We start from the raw sequence: 24,052 nt of genomic DNA, 5'->3' as shown, positions 1-24,052 counted from the left end.
ATATAGAATATCCAGCACATAATGATGATGGTATAGTGGGAATATATTCCAGGACACACTGACAATCACAGTAAAAAGATGGTGGAATATAATGTACATTCTACTTAAAATTACAACCAGGTCTTTCCAATTATTACCCCATAATTGAAAATTAGACAAGTTCAAGGTTGGTTTAGATTTCGATTAGAACAGAAAGAACTGTAGACCTCAGCTACAATGACTTCTAGACTTTAAGTAAAAATATTTTTATTTGAAGGCATATATCACATGACTTGAATTTCTGATTCTCCTGACTGCTGGGATTCCACAGGTGAGTCAGTTTTATATAACAGTGAGAAAAAAATCCCAGGTTTGTGCTTACATTCCGTGGCCGAACAACTCTCTGCTATCTTTACAAGTTCTTTCACCTCTCTCTTGGGCCATGGTTTCATATTTTAAAAGTAAGACAAGGTTTCTTGGATGAGCTGGATTTAAAGAATAAAACTTAAACTTACTAGTTACAGTACTTTGTGTCTGTGACTGGTTGACCACCACAATATTTGACCTCACTGGAGTTGGAATTTGTCCAGTTGGTTTGATAGTTTGTGTGGCTGCCAAAGGAGAAGTGGTGAACTGTCCTGAAGCGTAAGGTAAAACCAGCAACTCTGAGCTAACGGGAGCTGCTTGAGATGCCAGCCATCGCTGCCGCTTGATTTCTGCAATTCCATTTCTTGTTCGAGCTGAAACACATGAATATTTCCAAATTAACTTAGTGTCAGAGGAGTTTCAGAATCTGACCAAGACACTATGTTGCATGGCCTATACACTATAACATGTAAGAGTTATAGATTCAAAGATAGCCTTGAAAAACATAAACAAACTGAAATGCAAACATTACAACTTTACATACCCCAAAGCACACCCATTCTGCCATAACCTATAATGTTATAATGTTCCCTCAAAGTTAAGATATTCAAAATTATAGATTGATCAAGGATGCTACCTATCACTTGACATACAAGAGTAAAATTAGGACATGCTTTATAAGCATAAATACATACACAAAAATTATGTATTTGCACATATGCAGATTATTTAACTTTGTTTTATATTGCTGAGGATTAAATCCAGGGACCTATACATGCACTCTACCACTAAGCCACACCTCAAACCCCTTCAAGTCTAATACATGAACATGTCTAATGAATGTACTAAGAGAGCAATTTAAAGAAAATATAGATGTAGCACACATATATTGTTAGTTAAAATGTTCATGAGACAGACAGTGAAGTAATGCTGAACATTAATGAAAGTTAAATACCAACCTCTCTGATGGGCAGCAAACCCTGGAGAACTCTGCATGCTCCTAACAAATAAAACACGGTAGTTATTTTTAAGTTACTTTTCAATGAGGTATGTTCTGGCTTAGTTACCATCAGACCTGAAGTAAATTATGAGTTAAATGGTGATTTCCCTGAGATAAAGAGTCTACATGTCTTTTGCGGTATCCTACTGTGATTTCTTTTAGAAGAAAAACAGAACCATATAAATACTCATCCAACATAGTTTTGGTGATCAAATTCCTATTTAATCAATACGTACTGGAATGTACTGATATTAAGGTATAGCTTGGCCCATCTTCAGAAACATGCTATGTTTAAGTAGCCTACATATAGATATAGCATTCTCAATTCAATTTTGTAATGGTAGAAACTTTCCTAAAAACTGTTATTCATGTATCAATACTTTAGAACCTCAGAGTTCAAGGAATCCTGCTGTTACATTATGACTATGAAATTATTTTGTTAAACCTCAATATATACAGAAAAGCACACATAGAAAATTCACAGTAGAAGCTAATCCTTTCATTGTAAATTATAATTATTTTTAACGTATTGATAAGCAATCATAGACACCATGTCTGGTTCCTGTGAAATTCATCAAATCTCCACCAAGACCCACAAAACTTAACATAAAAATTTTGAGAAAACCTGTGTAAAATGAATCTTATTTTTAGCTAACAGCCCACTAAAACAAACATCTCCCCACTAAACCCTCAAGATTCAGTGACTTTAAGAGTCTTGAGCTGAGGGTTGGGGATTTGGCTCAATGGTAGAGCGCTTGCCTAGCAAGCAAAAGGCCCTGGGTTTGGTCCCCAGCTCCAAAAAAAAAGAAAAGAAAAGAAAAAAAAAAAAAAAAAAGTCTTTTTTATATAGTCCTGGGGCTATAGGCATGTACTACATGCATAGTTCTGTACATAGTCCTGGGGAGCCAAACTCAGCTCCTCGTGTTGGTATAGCAGACACTATTACTCCAGACCCTGTAAAAATCTTCTGTAGATTATTTCCAAGGGCAGAAGAATGAGTTAGGGAAAGAAATATAATCACAAAAGTAGCAAATAAGATGTGGTTCACTGCTAGGACAAAACCACTTGGAGCTATTAGCCTAGCCAGAGGGTAAAAATGAGGCCTCTACTGAAGTTATATGAAATATTCACTTGTAGCTTTGAGAAGAAGGGTTTTTCATTGAGATGCTGTCATCATATAAGAGATGTCCAAAACTTATGGCAATAGTGCTGGCCTCTTTTCAAGGATGCTGAAACTGGCATCCCAAGACTGTGAACTACATAGACAGTTTAAGTATTCATACCATGAGAAAATATTAGACAATTCCAGAAAGAATCAATTGGGCAGGAAGTCAACAATTCTCTGAATATGTAATGAAGAAATGGTTGTCTAAAGGAATTTGTATCTAGGTCTAAACTGTTTTTAAATTGGTATGCAAAGTTGAGAATGTCATTAAATTTTTGTATATTAAAATTCTCTCATTTGTAAATAATTAAAAGTATTCGACTTGTTCCAAATTATTTCAAATTTAGAATACGAACCTCCATTACCCTCTAGAAAACTTTGAAGTTAAAAGAATGTTTCATGGATAAATTTTACAAGATCTTAAGTGTATTTGCATTCCTAAATCAGCACATCTTTATGGACACAGTACCTGATCTGAGAGAGTGTGTGGTCCAGCTTCTTCCACAGAGATGACATTATTGTTGGGACATCATTTGATGTTTCTAAATAAGAGGTAATAAACTCAGTTGAAAAAATTCATTTTTCAATGTGAACAAAGACACAGACAGTAACAGGAAAAAACAAAAAAGCCTTGTCTCTAAGTTGTTGAAGTTACATGGCGAATTGAGAAATAAGCCTTTGTAACAGTGTGCAGATGTATAATGAGGTGGCTTTATTTTTTAAACCACAGAGAAGCAAATCTAATACAAATGAGAAAGTATATCTAAATAACTTTTAAGGCTAATAATCTTATATCTTCTTTGTATTAGAGAAAGGCAAACAATATTATCAGAAAGTTATACAAACTCCTATGTGTGCTAACTTAACCCTTGATATCTTTATTAAAAACATCTATGAGCAATACTTTTTATTGAGTTAAACACTGAGATACGCAAAGCACCTAACAGGATACTTGCACATCTAATTATCATCAACAAAGGTAAAGCTACTTTTCCTCTGGCTATTATCTTAGGACAATCGAACAGTAATAGTTTTGATACGAACTATAGGAACAATAGCAAGAGAATAAGTAATTCCCCTCTGATAAAAATATGAGTTTTGGCTTATGTTGGTTAGCTAACATCTGGAATTTTAGAACTGGTTTTACTCAATATAAGCAGAAATAAATTGTTTCCTAATAAAATATATAGTCCCCCCTCACTCCCCAAGAAAGGGTTTCTCTGTGTAGCCCTGTTGTTCTAGGACTCACTCTGTAGATCAGATTTGCCTTGAACTCATAGAGATCTGCCTGCCTCTGCCTTCCGAGGGCTGGGACTAAAGGTGTGCACCACCACCACCCAGCTCAGAAAAACATATTTTACCAGAATAAGATAATGTTTTCTCAAGGCTTTTAATGAGACAGTATCTTAAAACAATATCCAAGTTCTTACCTTTTGCTTTCATAGCTACATACTCATTTAAAATTGTTGTCAAGTTTTTTCCAAATAAGGACTGAAAGACAAAAAGATTAAGCATTACCAAAGCCATACAGTTTACCACTTTCCCACCATAAATGCTAATGAAAGATCTAGACTGCAGAAACTCCTGTGAGAAAGGGCAGAGAAGCAGGTCACCAACATTCACTAAAGGTGTGTGTAGCGCAGCTGAGGACAGAGCTCTGCCTGTCTGAACTGTGACAGGAGTTTCCAGCCAGGAGGCAGTACTTTGTTATAACGTTTAAAAGAAAGAGTAAGAACCCACGCCGAACCTGTTCTGGCTGACCTAAAAGCCATGTAAACCATGTAAAAATGAAGTTTTAAAAACGAATCTTCTTCTTAAGGAGCAGGACATTTCTGTTCCTATTTCTGTCAGCATACCTACACACCTTTCCTTTCCTTATGACTACGATTCACGAGTACTCTGTTGTAACAGCATGATCATACACTTAAGGTTAGAAAAGAGCAAGGATTTGGGAGCCAAGAGTTCTGATTTCAAAGTAGTAACAGCTTGCAACAATTTCTTTAAATACCTAGAAACTGACTGCAGACGTAGTATAAAACTTTTATTTTAAACAATATTGAAGACAGATATAACTGTGGCAATTACGTTCCATTTCCGGCTCAACTTTCAACATTACACTCTTTTTTGTGTGTGTGTCTTACTATAAATCCCAGGCTGGTCACGGCTTCCTTGGTACTGGGAGATTAAGGCATATGGTATAGGCCTGTATTCCTAAGTACCCGGGAAGGTAAAGAACAAGGGCTGTAAACTCACGTTCTATCAGAGTTATAGAGAAAGTTTAAGACCAGCTCAAGTAAGTTAGAAAGATCCCAACTCAAAGAAGTAAAAAGAAACTGGGATATAGCTCAGATGGAGGCTATTTCCCCACCATAAGGCTTGAGAAGGCAGGAGATTTACCTAAGTAATCACTCCCTGTGTTTTTCCCCTAATAATAACCAGTAACTAGTTATTGCTAAATGATTGGCTAAAGAAATGGTTCCCCTCTGTATAGTAACAGTCATCTCCACTGATATCATCCAACCTTCCCAACACTGTGAGCCTTTATACAGTGCCTCATGTTGCAGTGACCCTCTACCATAACATTATTTTCATTGCTACTTTATTAACCGTCATTTTGCTAGTTATGAATCAAAATGTAAACAGCTGTTTCTAGAGGGTCTTAGCCAACTCCTGTGAGAGGTTGTTTGACAGTTCCCCATGTGTTGCGATCCACTGGTTGAGAGTCACTGATTTGGTAAAGACAGATATCCCTTCCCTTTGGCCTCTCAGTACAAGGATGAATGAAGTCATTGTCACCGAATATCCCTTTCCCCTCCTTCTCTTTTTATCATGTCATTTTATTTCTTATCTTCACTACTGTTCTGAAAACCAACTAAGAAAAATACTAAGAGAAAGTAACACAGTAAAGATCTATTGCTATGAATTATAAGAACATTGTGGATTTGGTTTAATGTTTAGCATCTCAGTTTACTTATCTGGAGAGATGTCCAGAGGGTAAGAGAGCATACTACCCTTTTAGAGATCCAAGTTCAGTTCCCAGCACTAACATTGGACAATTCACAACTACCCAAACACTCCAACTGCAGGAGATCTGATGCCCTCTTCTGATCTGAGAGCTCCTGTATTCATGTGTGTATAATCTTACACAAACATGCACAAATACACATATTAAAAAAAAAAGTCTTTTAAAAAGAGACATGAGTATCTACCTTTCTGTACTTTTTAAGTTTTAATTTAACTTTTCTCAAGATTTTTGTTTTTAGAATTTAAAATTCAATGAAGAGCCTAAAGACAGTTCAAAGTTCAGTAGCCTATTCTCAGTTCCTTACAGTATTGGCATCTTATAAGAACAGAATCCTTTTATCAGCCCTAAACATACTGGAACTTATTCAGTGTTTGAAGTTTTCTTGAAATGTGAATCTAGAATTCTAGATTATACTTAAGCATTATGTTTCATTAGTCTCTTCTGGTATGTGAGTTTTCCAGTTTTTTTTCTTAATCTTGACACTTTAAAATGATATATAGTGTTCTGACTCTTCGAGATTTATTTTATTTTTGTTTGGGTATACAAACATCTAAGAAAGCCAAAAGAGGGAATATGATCCCAAGGAACTCCAGTAAAAAACAGTTGTGTATCTTAGCAAACATCACACATATGTTTTGCTAGGTTACTCAAGCACTCTGTTTGTTGTTATTATAATTAGGTACTGTAAAAAGTGAAATAACTGTCCCTTCCTTCTAGGTGAAGACAGAGGCCACTGGCCTCAGAGTCCAGGAACAACAGTGTTGTGCACACCCCACTCGTCTGCAGTATGTGCAGCAGTTTTCAGAACCAAGCCCAGTCTCTCCTCCCTCCTTTCTCTTCATAGAAAAACACGGAAAACACAAAGGCAGGGCAACGTGTTGAGAAGGGTGCCATTAACTGGACCACACCATCCTGCATTGGCTCTGCCACTGTCTAGCCCTGGGTTTTAGCATGAAGGCATTAACTTTCCAGAGCTGCAAGTTTCCTCATTTAAGTGGGACAGGGTAGATGCCCAACTTCCCTGGAACTCAGGGAGGTATAAAATGCAGATATTGGCTGGCCATTGTCTTCACTGCAGGCATGTAAAAACAGAGTGGAATCTTGCACATTTTCTATCCCGTGTCCTTGGTAAACTTCAGTTTTGTAGATTCTTTTAGACTTCTTATAGAAAAATGACCATTAATAGTTAAAATTCCACTAAGAAGCCATCTTTTTTTTTTCCCCCCGGAGCTGGGGACCGAACCCAGGGCCTTGCACTAGCAAGCGCTCTACCACTGAGCTAAATCCCCAACCCCCTAAGGAGCCATCTTTAACACAACTACTAGTACCATATGAAAAACTGTAATTCCAGAGTATTCTTTTTATATTTGTATATCTACAAAAAGAGGTGACAGTAATCTTTTAATTTAACTTTTTTATTAGGTCTTCCTGTGTAGTCCAAGCTGGTCTAAAAGTAATAATAATCATTCCGTCTCAGCTTTCTAAAACCTGCATTATAGATGTATACCACCTGGCTAAATCTGTTTCTCAGTTATGTGAATTAGACAGTGATAAGCCATGGAGCTTTTTGCCAAAGTTGGCTTGGCTGATGAGTGACAGGGGTCTTGTTATGTTGCCCAAGCTGTCCCTAAATCCCTGGGCTCAAGTGATCCTGTAATTATCTTAGGTTCCCAATCAGATAGGACAGCAGACATATGGCACACACGGTGCCTCCTTCAAAAGCTCACGTTAAGGCTCTGCTTTAGTCTTCTGCGTAGGTTAGTAATGAACATTTCCTGAAAGGAGTAAGTAACTCACCAGTAAGCAGGCTGGAATAAAACCTTCATCAGTACAGTGTTCTGCATATTCTTTTAAATTTGAACTTTCCAAAATAAAAGTCTGGCAAGTAGATGTGAGGTTTTCTTGTTGTAAGTAACCTAAATGAAGAATAGAAGTTTGAACACTTTCAGTAAACTCTGTACTTTTCGTAAGAAGCTCTTAAAACTGCTAGAGTATGTAGGAAAGCCAAGTGGAGCCTCCAGCAAAACATGCTGCTGTTCTACAGCCTTTCTGTAGTTGTGTTGCAGCATAAAGCAACGGCCACCGGGAAGAAACCAGCAAAGAAAGAGTATGTGCACTCCACTACTCCGACTTCCACGATTACTAGGTGAGCGGACGGAGATACATGCTTACTGGATTACCCAAAATCCACATTCCATTAGCATCACTTATCTGACCAGCCACTTCATGACTCATCAAATCAAAGAGAGATCTATTTACACTGTGTTAAGTCAGAAGGATATTCTTGATATTAATTCCAATAAGAACTCCAACTGTAAGTGAGGGCTAAAGGTTGGTAACCACTTGGCTCTGTATTAAAGTTATCAAAATAGCTCATTGGAGGAAAAGAAGTTTTGTTTGTTTGAGACAGGCTTTCTCTGTGTTTCCCTGGCTGTACTGGAATTCACTCTGTAGATCAGGCTGGACTCAAATTCAAGAGATCTCTCTGCCTCTGCCTTCTGGAAGTAAAGGTATAAGCCACCACCACCTAGCAAGAATAGTCTTTTAGTAACTCATGCTGTCACGAGTTGATATCTGCTTGCAAAAATGAAGCTGATCCCCAAACCTATATTAAAAAATTAACTCCCCTAAAATCAAATACCTAGCTGTAAAGGCAAAGGTTATAAAACTGTTTCAAAACAGAAACAACGAAAGAAGTAATTTTTTTGGCCTCGGATTGAACAAAGATATAATGATTAAACAATGATATATTCAAGTATAGCACTTGAAACACAAGCAACCAAAGAAAGAGACAAGCTGAATATCGACATTCAAATTTCTATGCTAATAAGGATACCATTGATAAAGCAAAACAACTTTTAAAATGTAAAAAAAATTGCATATCATTTACCTTGTAGATCCTAGAAATCAAACTAGAACTTGATTTTACCAATATACACTGGGACAGAAATCTAAACACCCACCATGACCTGAATCACTCTTGAAAGCATTCTAAATGAAGTTAGACATGAAAGCCACAGTATTTCAATTATGTGTGATGTCCATAAACAGCAAATTCACACATAAAAGCAGGTAATCGGAGGATGGGGAAGCTGAGAGTGCCTGTTATCAGTATGTGCTTTTTGTTGGAATTAGTGGTCCTATTCCATATTAGAAATATAAGTCCCTGGGTTCGGTCCCCAGTTCTGAAAAATAGAAAAGAAAAAAAAAAAAAAAGAAGAAGAAAAAGAAAAAGAAATAGAAGTCCCCCGAATTTTAGCGTGTCAATTATACACTGCAGGGGAAGAACCCACTATAAACTCCTAACGTGCTCTGTGGAGCTTTACTTGTCGCATCCTAATTTTATTGTAGCTCTCTGACCATTCCACCCTTCAAATTAATCTCATAAAACATCCTTTATTATATTCCCTTTGCCTACAGTTGGAAATCTCCTGCAGTAACTCTAAGCAACCCCTTACATTCTTTAGCCTAAGTATATTTTATTTATCTCAGTGCTGGTAAATATAACGACTGAAACATTTTCTTAGCTTTAATAAATGGTTCCTAAAGCCTCTTCCTATTCTAAACTTTTAAGTCTCCTCACTTGGACACATGCACATATTCAGTTCTAACTACAAACAAACGGAAGCAAAGCGGGAGCTGGCGAGATGGCTTGACCAAGAGCACCTGCAGCTCTTTCAGAGGAGTGCGCTCAGATCTTCACCTACACTGTGACTAGCATCCATTTTTAACTCCAGTTCCAGGAGCCTCAATATCCTCTTCTGATCCTCTGCACTGTGTGTATGTAGTACAGATACACACAGTCAAAACAGTTGGATACATACAAATAAATAAAATTAAACACAACCCTCATAAGGGCCTACAAAGCCACATGAGTTTTAAAAATGGGAAGAGCACAAAACAGGTCCTCTCTTAGGAACCATTATGGCTCGGGAATTAACTTATCACTTTCTTCTTGTAGTCCACAAATAGGTGAAATAGGTTTTCTAACTTCTAACTTATATGAAGAAAAACAAATAAATATTCGAATATTTCCTGGAGCATAAGAAGCATAAGGAAAAATTAAAAAAACCCAAAACAAAAAAATCCACACAAATAAACGAAAACAAACCAAAACTGGCAAAACCTCCAAACAAACCCTTTATTTAGATTATCCCTACTTTAAGATTGCTATCACTGAAAATCGTACTGCAGATTACATGAATTAAAATGATACAACTGGCCTAGCAAGATAGCTTCTGCTGCTAAAGGCATCTGCTCCGCGAGTCTGATGATTTGGTGTGAACCCCGGAGTCCATGGTGGAAGGAGGCAGCCATCTCCTGAAAGTTATCTTCTGACTGACTGCCACACATGTGCACAGCCACTGTCACATGCTGCTGTTTTTGTCTCTTACACAAAATAATAAAATTCAACTGTAAAAAAGCTGTTTCCTGTTTGTGAAATATAAACAGTTTAAAAAGATACCTCAGTTTTCCAAAGTATTATTTGGAATGAATGAGGTGGCAATAGGATTCTGTGAACACAAATTTAAAACATTAAGTAAACCACTGAAGAAATCACCTTGGAATCTGGGTACTTGGAGCTTTTTCTTCAGGTTTTGGATTTGGCTTAGATCCACTAAAAATATTTTTTTTCGTTGTAAAGAGTTCTAAAAGCATTAATCACCTAGATGTATTCGGTCACTTGACACTTGTGACAGGTGGTCGTTATGAAACAGAACTCCTAAACAGTCTTCCTTCCTGGAGAACACACATTCCTAAGAAGTGTAATCATCCTAAAAGGATAGAAATTGCTCCTGAGAGAAATAGGAAAACCTCATTTTTATGCAATACAAGAGATATTTATCTAATATAAGATGTACAGTTTGTGACATTAAAAATATTTGTGGGAAAGGTGGTTAAAAAAATTCCACAAAGACTCCTTAAAGGGTCTAACAACAAAATGAAGGTTGAAAAGCAATGCCTTAGACAGAATTTAATATAATTTTTCCACGCTCTCAAGTAAAATATATGACCAATTGTGCTAGCATACCTTGGGAAAACAATATCACATGATACACTGCAAGCTTGCATAGTGTATTTGAGAAAAGGCTCTGTGAGAATGCTATATTACTTCTCTTGTTATAGAAATATATAGCCATCTAGAAATATCTGAGACACATTATGTTCTATTCTTAAAATATGCTTTGGTAAAATTTGAGCTTTAATTTTGCTTAAATTTGTTAAGTTCTGTTTTACTTTGTCTTAAGCGCTCAAAAACCAATGGAGAAAATACCTGAAAATGTTCAATGATGCCACTGTTTATAAGATTAACTGGTTATGTGCTACAAAAATGCTTACCCACCATCTGATTGGCCATCTGATCATAACCTGTTACATGACAGATAAAATCCTAACTTATCAAGGGGCATCAATATATTGGGGAACATTCTAAGAGCTTGGGCATTTTAGGGAAAGACAAAAAGGATCCTAAAGAAAGCAAGAACTAAAGCTCTACTTCTGTAAACATCTCCTTCACATACTGATGCTTTCATATCCTTGAAAGAATATAAATATAAGGAATAAGTTCTTACTAAGTAACAGTGTCTTGTATTAAATCTACAAACATAAGATGTATAGCTTTGACCCACAAATTATAATTTACATAGGGTTAGAAGAGATTAACTTAGGAAAAGCTAAAAGTATTGAGAAAATAGGAATGGCTTGGTTTATGGGAAGATCCAGACTTAAGAATTTACTACTACTCATGGAGAATTATTGGTCAAGGGAGTGATATGTCTGTCCCAAAGTAATGACAGCATGTATGTAGGAATTTGTTTGGGGATCATGCCCTATTCGAGTGCTGCATAAAACATAAGAATACTTAACAAGCTTCAACAGAAAAGACAAAATGGTTAAGAGCCATGGAAAACCAGACCGGAGAGATGGCTCATCAGTCAAGAGTGTTTATCACTCTTCCAAAGGATCTGAGTTTAATTCCTGGTGCCCATTTAAGGTGTTTTACAACTGCCTGCAAATACAGCTCCAAGAAATCGAATATCTCTGAGCTCCACACACCCAAAATGTGGTATGGGTTCATGCACACACATGAGAGATTAAAAATAAAGTAACATAAACATGAAACACTTCAAGGGTCAACAGTGAGTATAGGTATTATTCAAGATGTGGGATGATCACAATTGCATTCTGGTAAATGTTTATTATATCAGTCTTTTTAATATAAATGAAAATAAAACCAATAGCTCCTGATCTCTTAAGAATATGTTGGTACTGGTCCTGTTTGCCCTTAAAGCAATTCTTTATTTTCTAGGACTCTATTTAAGAAGCTAGACTTCAAACAGGGAGTTACTCTGCTCACCTGTCAGCTAGCTTCTGACTAAGTTCGCTAAAAGTGCAAGGGCTTGTATCAGACTGGAATTCAGGAGGAAGAAGCCTTATTCCCTGATTGTCTCAAGAATCTTTGCTCTGACTATAGACAGATCAGGCAAGTCTTCAGTTTCTTCTTCCACATAGTTGCTTCTGGGTTGCTTTATATTGCCTTGTCTCCTGGATTAGCATGGCTTCCTGCTGTGCTAACTAACCTATGAGTTCCCTCATCATATAAGCTACAAAGCTTTTGTACCACCTGTGTAACCAAGTTTCTCATTAAATCCTATCACATTAAACGTACAACTTAGTGTCTGTTTTCTAAATGGATGCCACACATACAGAAACTAACCTACTTAAACTGAAAAAACAAAAACAAAAACTAAACCCTTCAATCATGAAAGTGCTCCTTTTACACATAGAATTTATTATTTTTGAAGTTCCTAAGAACTCTGAAGCTTGAATGCAAAAACTCTTGCTTGAATCCAAGATAAAGAATACTGAATAAGAAAGTTTTAGTTTAGGAAGAAGAAAGAAAATTTAGGTAGAGAGTAGTAATTAATACTACTAAACCATAAGCTTAAAAATTGCTATAATTATCAATTTTGCAAAATCTCTACCCACCAACAAAGTTACTTTAATAGGACAGTTGAGAAATTATCAACCTTAGCTACTGAAAGAACTTTCTGATATCACACTTGACTTGAACCTTTAATACAAGTATATTAGGAATACAGGGGAAAAGGAATATATAATATTCAGAAAAACTTAAGTACCTTAGTATGCTCCAACCTAGTGCAAATATTGAAAAGATGGGGCTGGGTATAATCAGTTCCACAGAGCATTTCCTATGACATAATAGTAAAAGCCAAACTGATGACCCAGAGGCAGCAAACAATGTATTTTGGTCTCTACAATAGTTTGATAAATTCCATCGAGGCAATAAATAGCTGGCTATGGTTGAATAGTGCACTTAGGTGACCACTCAGTGCTGCAGTAAGGTAAAGAATTAGAGGAAAGTGAATTAGTAAGGTTACTAAGTAATAAGCGGTTTTACTAGGTTTTATTTGGTGACATAGGGCATTAGGCAATGTGAGATGGAGTTTAGAAAAATGTTTTGGTATTAAAGGGTAAGAAGAATAAAGGAGTGAATAGTAAGAGAAATTACCTTTCCTCTTATGCTTAAAAAACTGGCAGTGTTTGGAACATAACAAAACAACAAAAACCATAGGCAATCAAAAGACAGGGGGTAAAGTGGTAAGGGGGTACCACAGAAGGACCAGAGCAAGCAGTAACCCTGTATACCGATGAGTACCTATATATAAAAAGATAATACTAAATCACAGAATTGAGAGTAGTGGGAGAGGTTTTTTTATATACCAAGCTCAAAAGTGATTCCATTTTGAGATGCTTCAGCAATGTTTGCAAAAGAATATACATGAATTCCAAGTAGAGCATATGGAAAGACATCACAATTCCAAAACAGAATGGGAGGCGAGTTGGAATTCACGGCACTGAAAGCGGAATCTGAATAACAAAGATGATTTTTTAATGAGAGTTTCCAGGCATTAAGAGACAAAGTTACAGCTTGTTAGTGGGACACAAACCTAACTATTCCAATTAGGACGATCCTGTCATTTCCTTAAGGTTTTAACAAGGCAGGGCTTTCTCTTCAGGGGATATGCTGACAGTGTGTAAAGCCCCTCCCTACCCCCTTTCTTACAGCTAGGAATGACATCCTACTGGTATCTAATGGAGAGAAATCAGGGTTGCTGTTAAACATTCCATAAAATCTGAAGAAAAAAAAAACGGAAAAAAATCATATTAATTATCTACTTTTACAATGTTCATACTGCCAAATTCAAGAAGCCATTTTTGAGGCTTGTATCAAGGAATTTTATTTGGATCATTAGACTGCTAAAAGTCGCAGTTCTTACCTACACACTACGTACAGAGGAAAAAAATATTTACACTGTGGGTCTACTTTTCATCAGTTTTCTTATGAGCCTAATAAATTTAAGAATTACAAGAAAGCTAACTTTAAAAATCACAGGTATAAATTTAGGTTAACTACCCAAGTCTGATGAAGTAGAAAAAAAAATTAAACATTCAAAACATTAGTTTTAGTGTTTAAGTTTCTCCAAAAATGGACGGTAGAACCGTTCAGAGCCTCTTAAATATGTCCTGCCAAACGTGCAATTTTTATTTTTTTGGACAGGGCACAAAGCAAATGTTCGTAACGGCTTTGGAAACTATGGAAGGATTCCTCATACTCTGACCATTTTCTTTTAAAGATGTCGCAAATAATGTTTCAAAGTCACTGTCCAGTTTTGAGCCTAAGAGTCTCTTGATCCATGCAGTACAATCCGTTTTATTATTTCAAAGGACAAACAACGAAAACAGTCTTTCTCGTAGACAGTATTTCCCGACCGACCAGTGGTCTATGAACAAGCCCTTTTCAAAAATGGAGGAAAACGAGGGCTAGAACGTGTGCAGCCAGAAGTCAGTCGTCGTACCTCCTAAATATCTGCTCAAGAACACGACACACTGCCGTTCTGAAATATGCAATTGGCGTTTCAAGCCTCTACGGTGGGCCAGAAGTGTGGAGACCTCCCTGTGTCCCAAATTCCTAGTGCTACGGTCGGGTTATGGGTAAGGGCGTCGTAAAGTCCACAACACTGGGCGGCCGGGGAAGCGGGGTTTTCTCCCCCTTTTCCCTTTATCAGTCCCGGCTCTGACAAGGGAAAGGGTGGGGTGGGGTGTGTGGGGGACACACAGCCCCGTCCATCACACAGACGACACTCCTTCAGGTGTCCCAGCGGGCCTGGCTGTGCCTCGGAATCCAGGCCCCAGGTGTTCCACGCCGAGCTTCCTTCTCCCTTCGGCTGCCCCCATCGCGCAGCACGGTGAAAAGGGACATCCCCACACCAAGGAAGCTTCAAATGTCCGAGGCCGCCGAGGGACCAAGCCTCTCCGCTAGTCTGAACTTGGACGCGAGCAGACCACTCCTCAAAGCTTCCCCACCCGGGGCAACTCTCCCCCCCAGCCCCTAGTCCTTCCGTCCCCTCAGCCCCGTCGGATCACCCGCCCTCCCGGGCCGGCGCTTACCCAATACCAGCCTGGCTACATCCGAGGGTAACAGCATGATCCGAGCTGCACAGGGAGCCGCCTGAAGGGACGAGACTCAACTCAGAGCAAACACGGCGACAGCCCCGGCGCCGCCGCATCTCCCGGTTCCACTGGCGGTGCTGAACCCGCGGCAATTTGTCCCGCCTCTTTCGTGCCACTCCAACCAATCGCTTCCGCGGGAGACAGAAAGGCGCCGAAATGAAACCCGCCTCCGTTCTCCTTGGAATCGTCGTCATTTCCGTCTGGGGAAGGTTGGGGCCAGAGAGGACCCGGTGGCCGGGTGTGGGAGCGACGGCCCCTGGGCGGAGTTGCCGGAGCGAGGTCGAGCGCCATTGGTGCGCAGTGCGCAGGCGCGTTTCCTCAGGCCGGCTGAATGTTTTGAGGGGAGCGAGTGTTTTGAGTTGGGAAGCTCGTGATCCCTAGGCGCAAGCGCAGTGGTGCAGCGACTCAAGCTGAAGTCTTCCTGTGGGGCACCCTTGCGGTACCAACTTGCTGCTTTTGAACCGGAAGCGGGAAGGCGTGCTTGCAGAACCAGCTGCTAGATCCGTGCACGCGGGAAAAGGCGAAGCGACCTGGGTTTGCATTGGCAGCCAGAATGCAACGGTAGGAGCGAGGAACGAACTCTCGGGCTTCTGTGAGGGAAAATTCTCATCAGACCCCATCTTTCCTCAGCTTCCGAATGGCTCTGGACGCCTCTTACCCCTTCTTTGCTGGACGGCCATGATCTTCTCCTACTTTCTGCAGACCTTAGTTGGCATGAGCCTGAGCTTTCCTTTCTACGCGTCTCTCTTTCCTGTCACCTTAAGGGTTCTCGTCGACCTAGGAGATTTTTTTTTATCTTACACTTTAGTCTCAGACCGTTTATTTCTATTTAAGCTACAGGTTTGCATTTGTTCGTAGTTAAGAGCACTGGCTAGGAAATCACAGCCTCGAGAGTTCGAATTCTTATTGTCAGTTGTATTACCTGTGCTGTCTTTTAGTGAGGTAAGTGGCAACCCCTAAGAGCCTTTTAAAATGTTTTACCTGCTCTTCCTTCCCCACCCCAATCTGGCACAGATTATTAGACAACTACTCTTTCAGAGCGGTAATGTGATAGAAAAAAAAAACAAAACAAAACGTGTTAGCCGAGGAAGGACTGTTTCTGTGGAAATTGAGCCTGAAAGAATCAACTTTGCGCTAGACCTCGCCAGGTGTAAATTGTTCTGCAAGATGGTAGGGAAGCTTTAAGAAAAAAGGAAGTGCATGAAAGGCACAAAGTGTAGCGAGCTTTTGTTATTGAGTGGTAACGGATTTTGCAGTCTCCAGTGTATTGAAACCATAGGAAGGGATGAGAGCAAGAAGAGGAGGAAAAAAAAAAAACAGTCGTCAAAATAGATTTATAAATTGATCGGAAGAGAAGACAGTAACAGGATGACAGTAATACTGAACATTTGTTCAGTGTGTGTGTGTGGGGGGGAGGAACATGAACAAACTCCTGTCAACTTTTTTTTTAAAGATTTATTTATTTATTATCTTTAAGTACACTGTAGCTGTCTTTAATCATACCAGAAGAGGGCATCAGATCTCATTACAGAGGGTTGTGAGCCACCCTATGTGGTTGTTGGGAATTGAACTCTGGTCGGTCTGGAAGAGCGGTCAGTGCTCTTAGCCACTGAGCCATCTCTCCAGCCTGATGAATGAACTCTTTTAGGTAAATACTGGTATCCTTTTCTTATTTAGCATCCGGAAAACAGATTTGTGAGGTTAACCAGCATGTTGCAGGTTGGATAACTGTTAATTGAATGGACCTGGATTGGAACAATACAACCCATCCTTTTGCAACCCAGGCTAGCCCTTAACTCACAGATGTGCGACCTCAGGCTGGGAATATAGTACTGCCATACCTGACTGAGCCCCAGTGCTTTTTACCACTAGCCAAGACTAGCATGCCAGAGGTGGGGTTATCTGGGAAGGTGAGATATAATTATCATTGTCAAAACATATCAACCTGACTGAACCTTCAAATGGAAGATTCTGTCAGTTCAGGGGCTTTTGCTTAAGCTTTTTCGGTTGAATGTTGGGAGCTGGACCTATGTTACCTGTTTTAATGTCTCAGTACCGTTTGTTCACCTGATAGCTCTCTTACTCTAGTTGGGTAGCTTTGGTTCTGCCACCTACCATCGTTTGGTTTGTTTGTTTGTTTGTTTGTTTGTTTTCCAGACAGGGTTTCTCTGTTGTCTTGGCTGTCCTGGAACTCACTCTTTAGTCCAGGCTAGCCTTGAATTCAACAGATAGACCTGCCTCTGCCTCTCTCTGTGTGCCTGTCTCTCTGCCATTCTCTCTGCCTCTGCCTCCTGAGTGCCAAGTTTAAAGGCGAATACCACCATGGCCTGTTTTTTCTTTTGATTTTTTAACCTGGAACATTTTACGAATTTATGCATCTCTGCACAGTTCTAGTGTGTGTGCTATGCAAGCTAGCACAGTTCTGGGTGTCTTTCAGTTCCCTAAATCTTTTGGCTCTTCTGATCTCTGTCCCTAAAATGTTCACTTTTTAGTTCTTCCTGTAATTGGCACCAATTTATTCAGATATTGAGTTAACTTAATTCTCCTTTGATACATATTCGTGACAGCTTATCTAAACTCTTGTAATTTTTTCTTTTTTTTGAAACAGGAGCTTCTATAGCTCAGTCTGGCATTGCTCTCACTGAGGGTGACTTTAAACTGCGGATCCTCCTTTCTTAACCTTCCCACTGTTGATGGGATTACAGGAATGTGCTGGGACACACTCTGTTCTCTTCTTTGGTTTCCTGCTGTATTTTTATTTCCTTTGAGGCATATGTTACAACTTGGAACTGTGCATTGATACTTGTCTGGTGGTCACTATCACCAGATGTCTTCAAGAGGGTAGGCCGTGTGTCAGGATAGTTCAGTTGTTTTCCAGATGCCTCTAACATGCCTGACCGGAAACACTGCAGATGTGAAACATTGTTTGCTGTTATCAGTCATTGTTTTCCTTTTATAGAGATAACACTGAAATGTTTTGTTTCATTCAAAAGAATACATTATCATGCTAAGCAAAGCACGCATGAGAATTAGAGCCTAATTTTGATGTATTTTAAGAAAATGTCCTATAGAAATGTTAAGAAAAATTATTGTGCCTTTGATCACAGTGTGCCTCTGGGTGTACAGTTAGGTTTCAATGTATAGTTAATGTCTAAAATAATTCCATCCAGGTCTAAAGTACAACTTACTGGTACATCACAGTCCTCACATGAAATCGTGTATGTATGTTTCTTTCTTTTCACAGGTGAGGATGCACGTTCTGAAATCCTAAACCATGAGTCTAGCACTGAATGACCTGCTCATCTGCTGCCGGCAGTTAGAACATGACAGGGCTACAGAACGAAGGGTAATGCGCTATAGAAGTAGTTTTTCTTGAAAAAAAAATGTGTGATAGTTAACATAGTGTGTTGTTATTGTTGTTGTTATTATTATTATTATTTTCATTTTCAGAAAGAAGTGGATAAATTTAAGCGCCTGATTCAGGATCCTGAAACAGTTCAACATTTGGATAGGCATTCTGACTCCAAACAAGGGAAATATCTGAATTGGGATGCTGTTTTCAGGTATCCTCTTTGGGTTTGTTTTTCTTGCATTGTTTTTCTGTTTTGTAAGGCCATTTTACTCTTCAATTTTGTTCATAGCGTATCATTGTCTGTTACGTAGGAAGTTGGCCCTTTGTGGTTATATGAGAGTTTTTAAAACATACAGAACACGGGAATGTTTAAGTCATTTCTTCAGTAGAATGCATTACATGTATATTCTGTAAGATCAAGAAAGATGCATCGTAGGATTCCTGTCCTACTGCTTTCTTGAGGCAGGAGGTGCACAGGTGCAGGCCAGCCTGGCTTTCATACTGAGTTCCAGTCCTGCCTGGTTTATGTAGTGAAATCCTGTTTCAGACAAAACAAAAACAACAGAGTAAGGATTTTGTTCATTTTGATTATAAGAATTTGTTTCAAATTGATTCAAAAGTAAGTTATGATAGCTGGGCAGTGGCGCATGCCTTTGATCTCAGTACTCTGGAGGCAGAGGTAGGCAGATCTTTGAATTCTAGGCCTGCCTGGTCTACAGGAGTTCCAGGAAACCAGGGCTAACAGAGATCTTGTCTCAAAACAACAAAAAAAAGTAAGTCATATATTTATCATTTTTATTTTTGCTGATTATAAGTAACTTCATGGGTTAAATTGTACTAAAACAGGTAAAGTAAATATTGGATTACTTTCAGATTCAAGCAGTTTAACAACTTGTTTGTGGCAGAGTTGATATGTTTTTATATTGAAATTTCATCTTCAAGCTTAAGTTCATTTACAATTGAAAACATAAGACTTTTCGGGGGGAAAGGTTTTTGCAGAAAATATAAAAATATCTTTATTTATTTGCGTGTCTTTGTGTCCTTGTCAAGTAAGTGTGTGTGCAGGCAGGTTCCTGGAGTCCAAAAGTAAACATTGGATATCCTTAAACTAGAGTTATATAGAGGTTGTAAACTGTCCTACTTGCAGTCTGGGAACTGAACTTTGATCCTTAACCATTGAGCCATCTCCTCAGCCCCCCAAACATTTTAAATTTATGTAGAATTTAACAGAAGTTGGTACAGTGTATAACACCTTTAACCTTGGGAAGGTGGTAGAGATAAAGAAGATAAGGAGTTCGGCTCATTACAAATAAACAAAATAAATAACTGTAGTAAGGAAGGTATTCCTATCCCTTCATACAATGGTAAATTGTTTTAGAATACCTACAGATAAACTTTTGGGCAAGGGTGGGTGTTGGGCTTTGGAGACAGGGTTTCTATATGTAGCCCTGGCAGTCCTGGAACTCTCTCTATAGACCAGGCTAGCCTCGAACTCAGAGACATCTGCCTGCCTCTGCTTCCCTGGTGCCATGACCAAAGGTGTGCACTACCATGCCTGGCTAAACTGGTTTATTTAAACTGGTTTTTTAAAAATTCTGGATCTAAAAATAAAGCCACACTGCCCTTGAACTCTTGAGTGTGAAGATTAAAGGCAGGTATCACCACTGCCAAGCATATGAGTTTGTTTTTTTGTTATCTCTTAACTTGGCACTAAACTTTTTTTTTAAGACTTATTTATTATATATGAGTACACTGTAGCTGTCTTCAGACACACCAGAAGAGGGCATCGGATCCCATTACAGATGGTTGTGAGCCACCATGTGGTTGCTGGGAATTGAACTCAGGACCTCTAGAAGAGCAGTCAGTGCTCTTAACCACTGAGCCATCTCTCAGCCTGACACTAAAGTTCTAAATGCACATAAGATGGAAAAATACATGTTTTCTCTTTGAGCATTTAATTTACTTGCAGTATTATAATTACTATTATTATCGGTTTTCATAAGCTGATTAGAGAGGCCAGGTTTCCATCCACCCTGGCCAGCCTTCCTTTAAAGCCTGGAATTATGACAAACTGCTCATAATGTCAGGAGAGTTGAACATCCTCAGTAGCATTCTGAGCAAGCAGGTAAAGTGAAAGAGAACCGTGCAGGGTACAAATTAAGAGCTTTGCAGTGAGGCTTGGTATTGATTGTGTGCCTTGTTGGACTTTGGTGGTTTCGTTGAGCCTGTTGTACAACAGTGTGGTGTAAAAGATGCCATGGGGGGTGGGGGGGGATAAACAGGAGCGTTTGAAATGGTAAAGTGTGAGCATTAACGAGCACTTGATTTTTTTCTCTTGAAGATTTTTGCAGAAGTACATTCAAAAGGAAACAGAAAGTCTTAGAACAGCAAAATCAAATGTCTCAGCCTCTACACAAACCTCCAGACAGAAGAAGATGCAAGAGATCAGCAGTCTGGTCAGATTCTTCATCAAATGTGCAAATAAAAGTAAGCGACATTGGCCTGGTGTGGTGGTGCTCACCTTTAATCCCAGCCCTTGGGAGGCAGAGGCAGGTGGATCTCTGAGTTTGAGGCCAACCTGGTCTGTAGAGTAAGTTCCAGGACAGCCAGAGATCTCTACACAGAGAAACCCTGTCTCAAAATAAAATAAAATAAAATAAAATAAAATAAATAAAAATAAAATAAAACCCAAGGAAACAAAAAAACCAACAACAACAAAAGTAAAACAACACTATGCATTACTCACAAATGCTTCAGTAGTTACCATAGCATACATTTGATCTTAATAACAGTGGCATAAAAATTAAGTACCTTTTGAAATTCTTAGCACATAAACTGGCTTTTAATATAGTGGGATCAAAATTTAGAGTAATTTAGCATAACATCTTTAATCTCAGAAGTGGAAAGGTTAAAAATTAATGCTTCAGGGGTTGGGGATTTAGCTCAGTGGTAGAGCGCTTGCCTAGGAAGCGCCAAGGCCCTGGATTCGGTCCCCAGCTCGAAAAAAAAAAAAAACAAAAAAAAAAAAAAAAAAAAAAAAAATTAATGCTTCAGTTCCCCTGTTCTTGTAGTCCCTCTACATATTAGCAGAAGTGCAGTCTCAGGGATTCAATAACCATTTGGAGGCTGAACAGTTTTGAGGTATAAATCCTGTCAGGTGGTGAGATGGCTTGGCAGCTAAAGGGACTTTTGCCAGGAACTTCGATGAACTGAGTTTGAGCCCCAGAACCTAAATGGTGGGGAAAACTAACTCTGACCTTTACACATGCACCATAGCATGGGTGCTTTAGTGCATGTATGAGCATGTGTTAGCATGTGTGAGCATGTGCATGCACACAAAGGAAATAAACAATGTCTTCATGGATTACTGCTCTCCTTTATTTTTAAAGATTTATTTATTTTTATGTATGTGGGCACACTGTTGCTCTCTTCCAGCACACCAGAAGAGGGTATCAGATCCCATTACAGATGTTGTGATATGGTTGCTGGGAATTGAACTCAGGACCTCTGGAAGAGCAGTCAGTGTTCTTAACCTCTGAGCCATTTCTCCAGCTACTACTATTTTTTAGGGTTTGCTTATTTATATGATGAGTATACCGTATATTCCAGTTCTTGAAGAAATCAGGAGAATCCTCTGGGACTGAATAGTTTTATGTGAGTGCTGGGAACCAAACCCAGGTCCTCTGTAAGAGCATCAGACGCTCTTAACCACTAAGCTATGTCTCTCGTCCCTCTAACTTAAATTATACACAGAAAACCTAGCATTTGATTTCAATGTGACATCATTTGATATGTTTGAAAATAGCCATAGCATTCCTGAGTACTCTTCCTCTGAGGTAAATGGCCCTAATTCCTTCAGCTCATTGACCTAATATTCTTGAGTTTGTTATTCCTCAGAGAGTGGCACTCAGGCTTGTAGTATAATGTAGTTGTCACAGTCTACAGCATATTTGTTTCAATTTTGTTTTTTGAGGCAGGGTCTTTCAGTATAGCCCAGGTTGGCCTCTGATATATGATCCAGGTGCCTCACATCTTTTTCAGTGCCTGGATTGCAAATCCATGCCCCCATTGCTGGCTATGCGCTCATTCATTCATTCATTCATTTACTCACGTATGTGGGTGCAACAGGTATTCTGGTGAATGGGAGGACAGTTGGGCGGCATCCAGCCTGTGTATTTTGTTAAAGAGTTTCTTGTTGGACTTGGGGTTGTTGCTAAATAGGCTGAGTTTGCTGGCCAACAAGGCCCAGGGATCCTTCCGTCTAATCTGTGCTAAGATTACAACTGCGTGCCACAGTGCCCAACTTTTGGGTTTGGGAGATCAAATGTAGGTCCTCATACCTATGGCATGCACTTTGCCAACTAAGCTCTCACTCCAGCATTTATTCTCTACATTTATTGATTCTGAGATAACACTTGCCTCTTGTGGTCAAAACGCATAGTTGCAGCTCAATATTTTGCTATCATTTAAAGAAAAAAAGGAATAAAAATCAAGTCTTTTTTTTTTCCCAGTCAGTGATAAATCACACATCTCTCATCCTGAACTTACATAGTTAATTAAGTGTGTGTACGTGAAGATAGATGTGTGGTACTGGGATTAAACCTGGGCCTTGTATGTGGTAGGTCAGCTCCCCTTTGCTGAGAAGCACCTTTAGTCCCTACCTATGATATTTTGAAGGTGGATTTTAAATTTTTTTCCTACGTTTCATTTATTTTGTGTACATGTGTGCATTTGCCATGATGTACTCATGGGTGTCCAAGGACAGCTTGTAGATGTCGACTCCTTTTGCCATGACTCGAAATTGAACTCAGATCATCAATCAGGCTTGCCTGCAAGTACCATAAAGTAGCGCCATCTTGCTGACCTCAAGAATGATGTCTTTGAAGCAGAAATGCAGGATCCTCATAAGCTTTTGCAAAGAAATGGCCTTTTTATTAAAACTGAAAGCTAGAGCAGAAAATGTTTGTTGAGAAGTTTCAGACTTTGTACATTCTGTGTAGATAAGGATGTGGATTTGTGATAGCAAATTTAGGTTAAAAAGGAGGCAAATCCATGGTCTGCTATGATGGCTTAGCAGTAAAAAGCCTCCTGCCAAGCCGGACAACCTGAGTGTAGTCCCTAGGACTCACATGAGGGAAGGAGAGAACCGACTCTAACAGTCGGTGAGTATCATGCACACAGCTACGCATATACACACATAAAATGTAATTATAAAATCTAGTTGGTGGTAAATTTTTAGTAAAACTACATAGGCTGTTGACTAACGATATAGTAGAACAAATCTCATGAGTAGCTGTTTAAAGAAATTTTCCATCCTCTCAAGATTCCGTTTTTGGAAAGGAAAGCTACGTTTTGTACTTGATTTGGCTCATGTGACAGCTTTGTATTCACTCAAACACTGTTCTGTTGGCTTATAGAATTGGGACCTTAATTTGTACTATGTAGTTCCTGGTGAAAGACACCAGGTTTTATTGCCCAGCAGAAAATTCTGTAGCTTACAATTTTATTTTCTAGTGAAAAGATACCTCTAGTTACAAAGTAAATCATGGAGATCACAATTAAAAGTGTACCAATATGTTAGTTTACCAGAAAGTAAAATTGCCAAAACTAGATCATTTAAGTAGGTAG

The 24,052-nt window shown here is 38.9% G+C and overlaps 2 protein-coding genes across 4 annotated transcripts in view; one reads left to right on the top strand and one right to left on the bottom strand.

Annotated features, from left to right (window-relative positions):
- The window catches only part of LOC116906548 (protein NPAT), a 36,632-nt gene extending 21,366 nt beyond the window's left edge, over positions 1–15,266 (bottom strand). Inside the window, exons 1-6 of one of the 2 annotated variants that reach the window (XM_032909259.1) lie at positions 15,010–15,266; positions 7,333–7,451; positions 3,941–4,001; positions 2,980–3,052; positions 1,305–1,345; positions 495–719 (exon numbers count right to left, since the gene is read on the bottom strand). In XM_032909259.1, the coding sequence (XP_032765150.1) occupies positions 495–719; positions 1,305–1,345; positions 2,980–3,052; positions 3,941–4,001; positions 7,333–7,451; positions 15,010–15,046 (556 nt within the window). In that variant the 5' untranslated portion in view covers positions 15,047–15,266. The remainder of the gene's footprint in view (positions 1–494; positions 720–1,304; positions 1,346–2,979; positions 3,053–3,940; positions 4,002–7,332; positions 7,452–15,009) is intronic. The other variant, XM_032909258.1, reaches the window with a different exon arrangement.
- Positions 15,267–15,404: 138 nt separating this feature from the next.
- The window catches only part of Atm (ATM serine/threonine kinase), a 102,599-nt gene continuing 93,951 nt past the window's right edge, over positions 15,405–24,052 (top strand). Inside the window, exons 1-5 of one of the 2 annotated variants that reach the window (XM_032911434.1) lie at positions 15,405–15,633; positions 15,907–16,014; positions 18,317–18,418; positions 18,523–18,635; positions 20,766–20,911. In XM_032911434.1, coding sequence (XP_032767325.1) covers positions 18,347–18,418; positions 18,523–18,635; positions 20,766–20,911 — 331 coding nt within the window. In that variant the 5' untranslated portion in view covers positions 15,405–15,633; positions 15,907–16,014; positions 18,317–18,346. The remainder of the gene's footprint in view (positions 15,634–15,906; positions 16,015–18,316; positions 18,419–18,522; positions 18,636–20,765; positions 20,912–24,052) is intronic. The other variant, XM_032911433.1, reaches the window with a different exon arrangement.

The sequence above is a fragment of the Rattus rattus genome, chromosome 8 (assembly GCF_011064425.1).
Source record: "Rattus rattus isolate New Zealand chromosome 8, Rrattus_CSIRO_v1, whole genome shotgun sequence".
In the NCBI taxonomy this organism is placed as follows: domain Eukaryota; kingdom Metazoa; phylum Chordata; class Mammalia; order Rodentia; family Muridae; genus Rattus; species Rattus rattus.
This window is presented reverse-complemented; position numbering and strand designations above follow the sequence as displayed.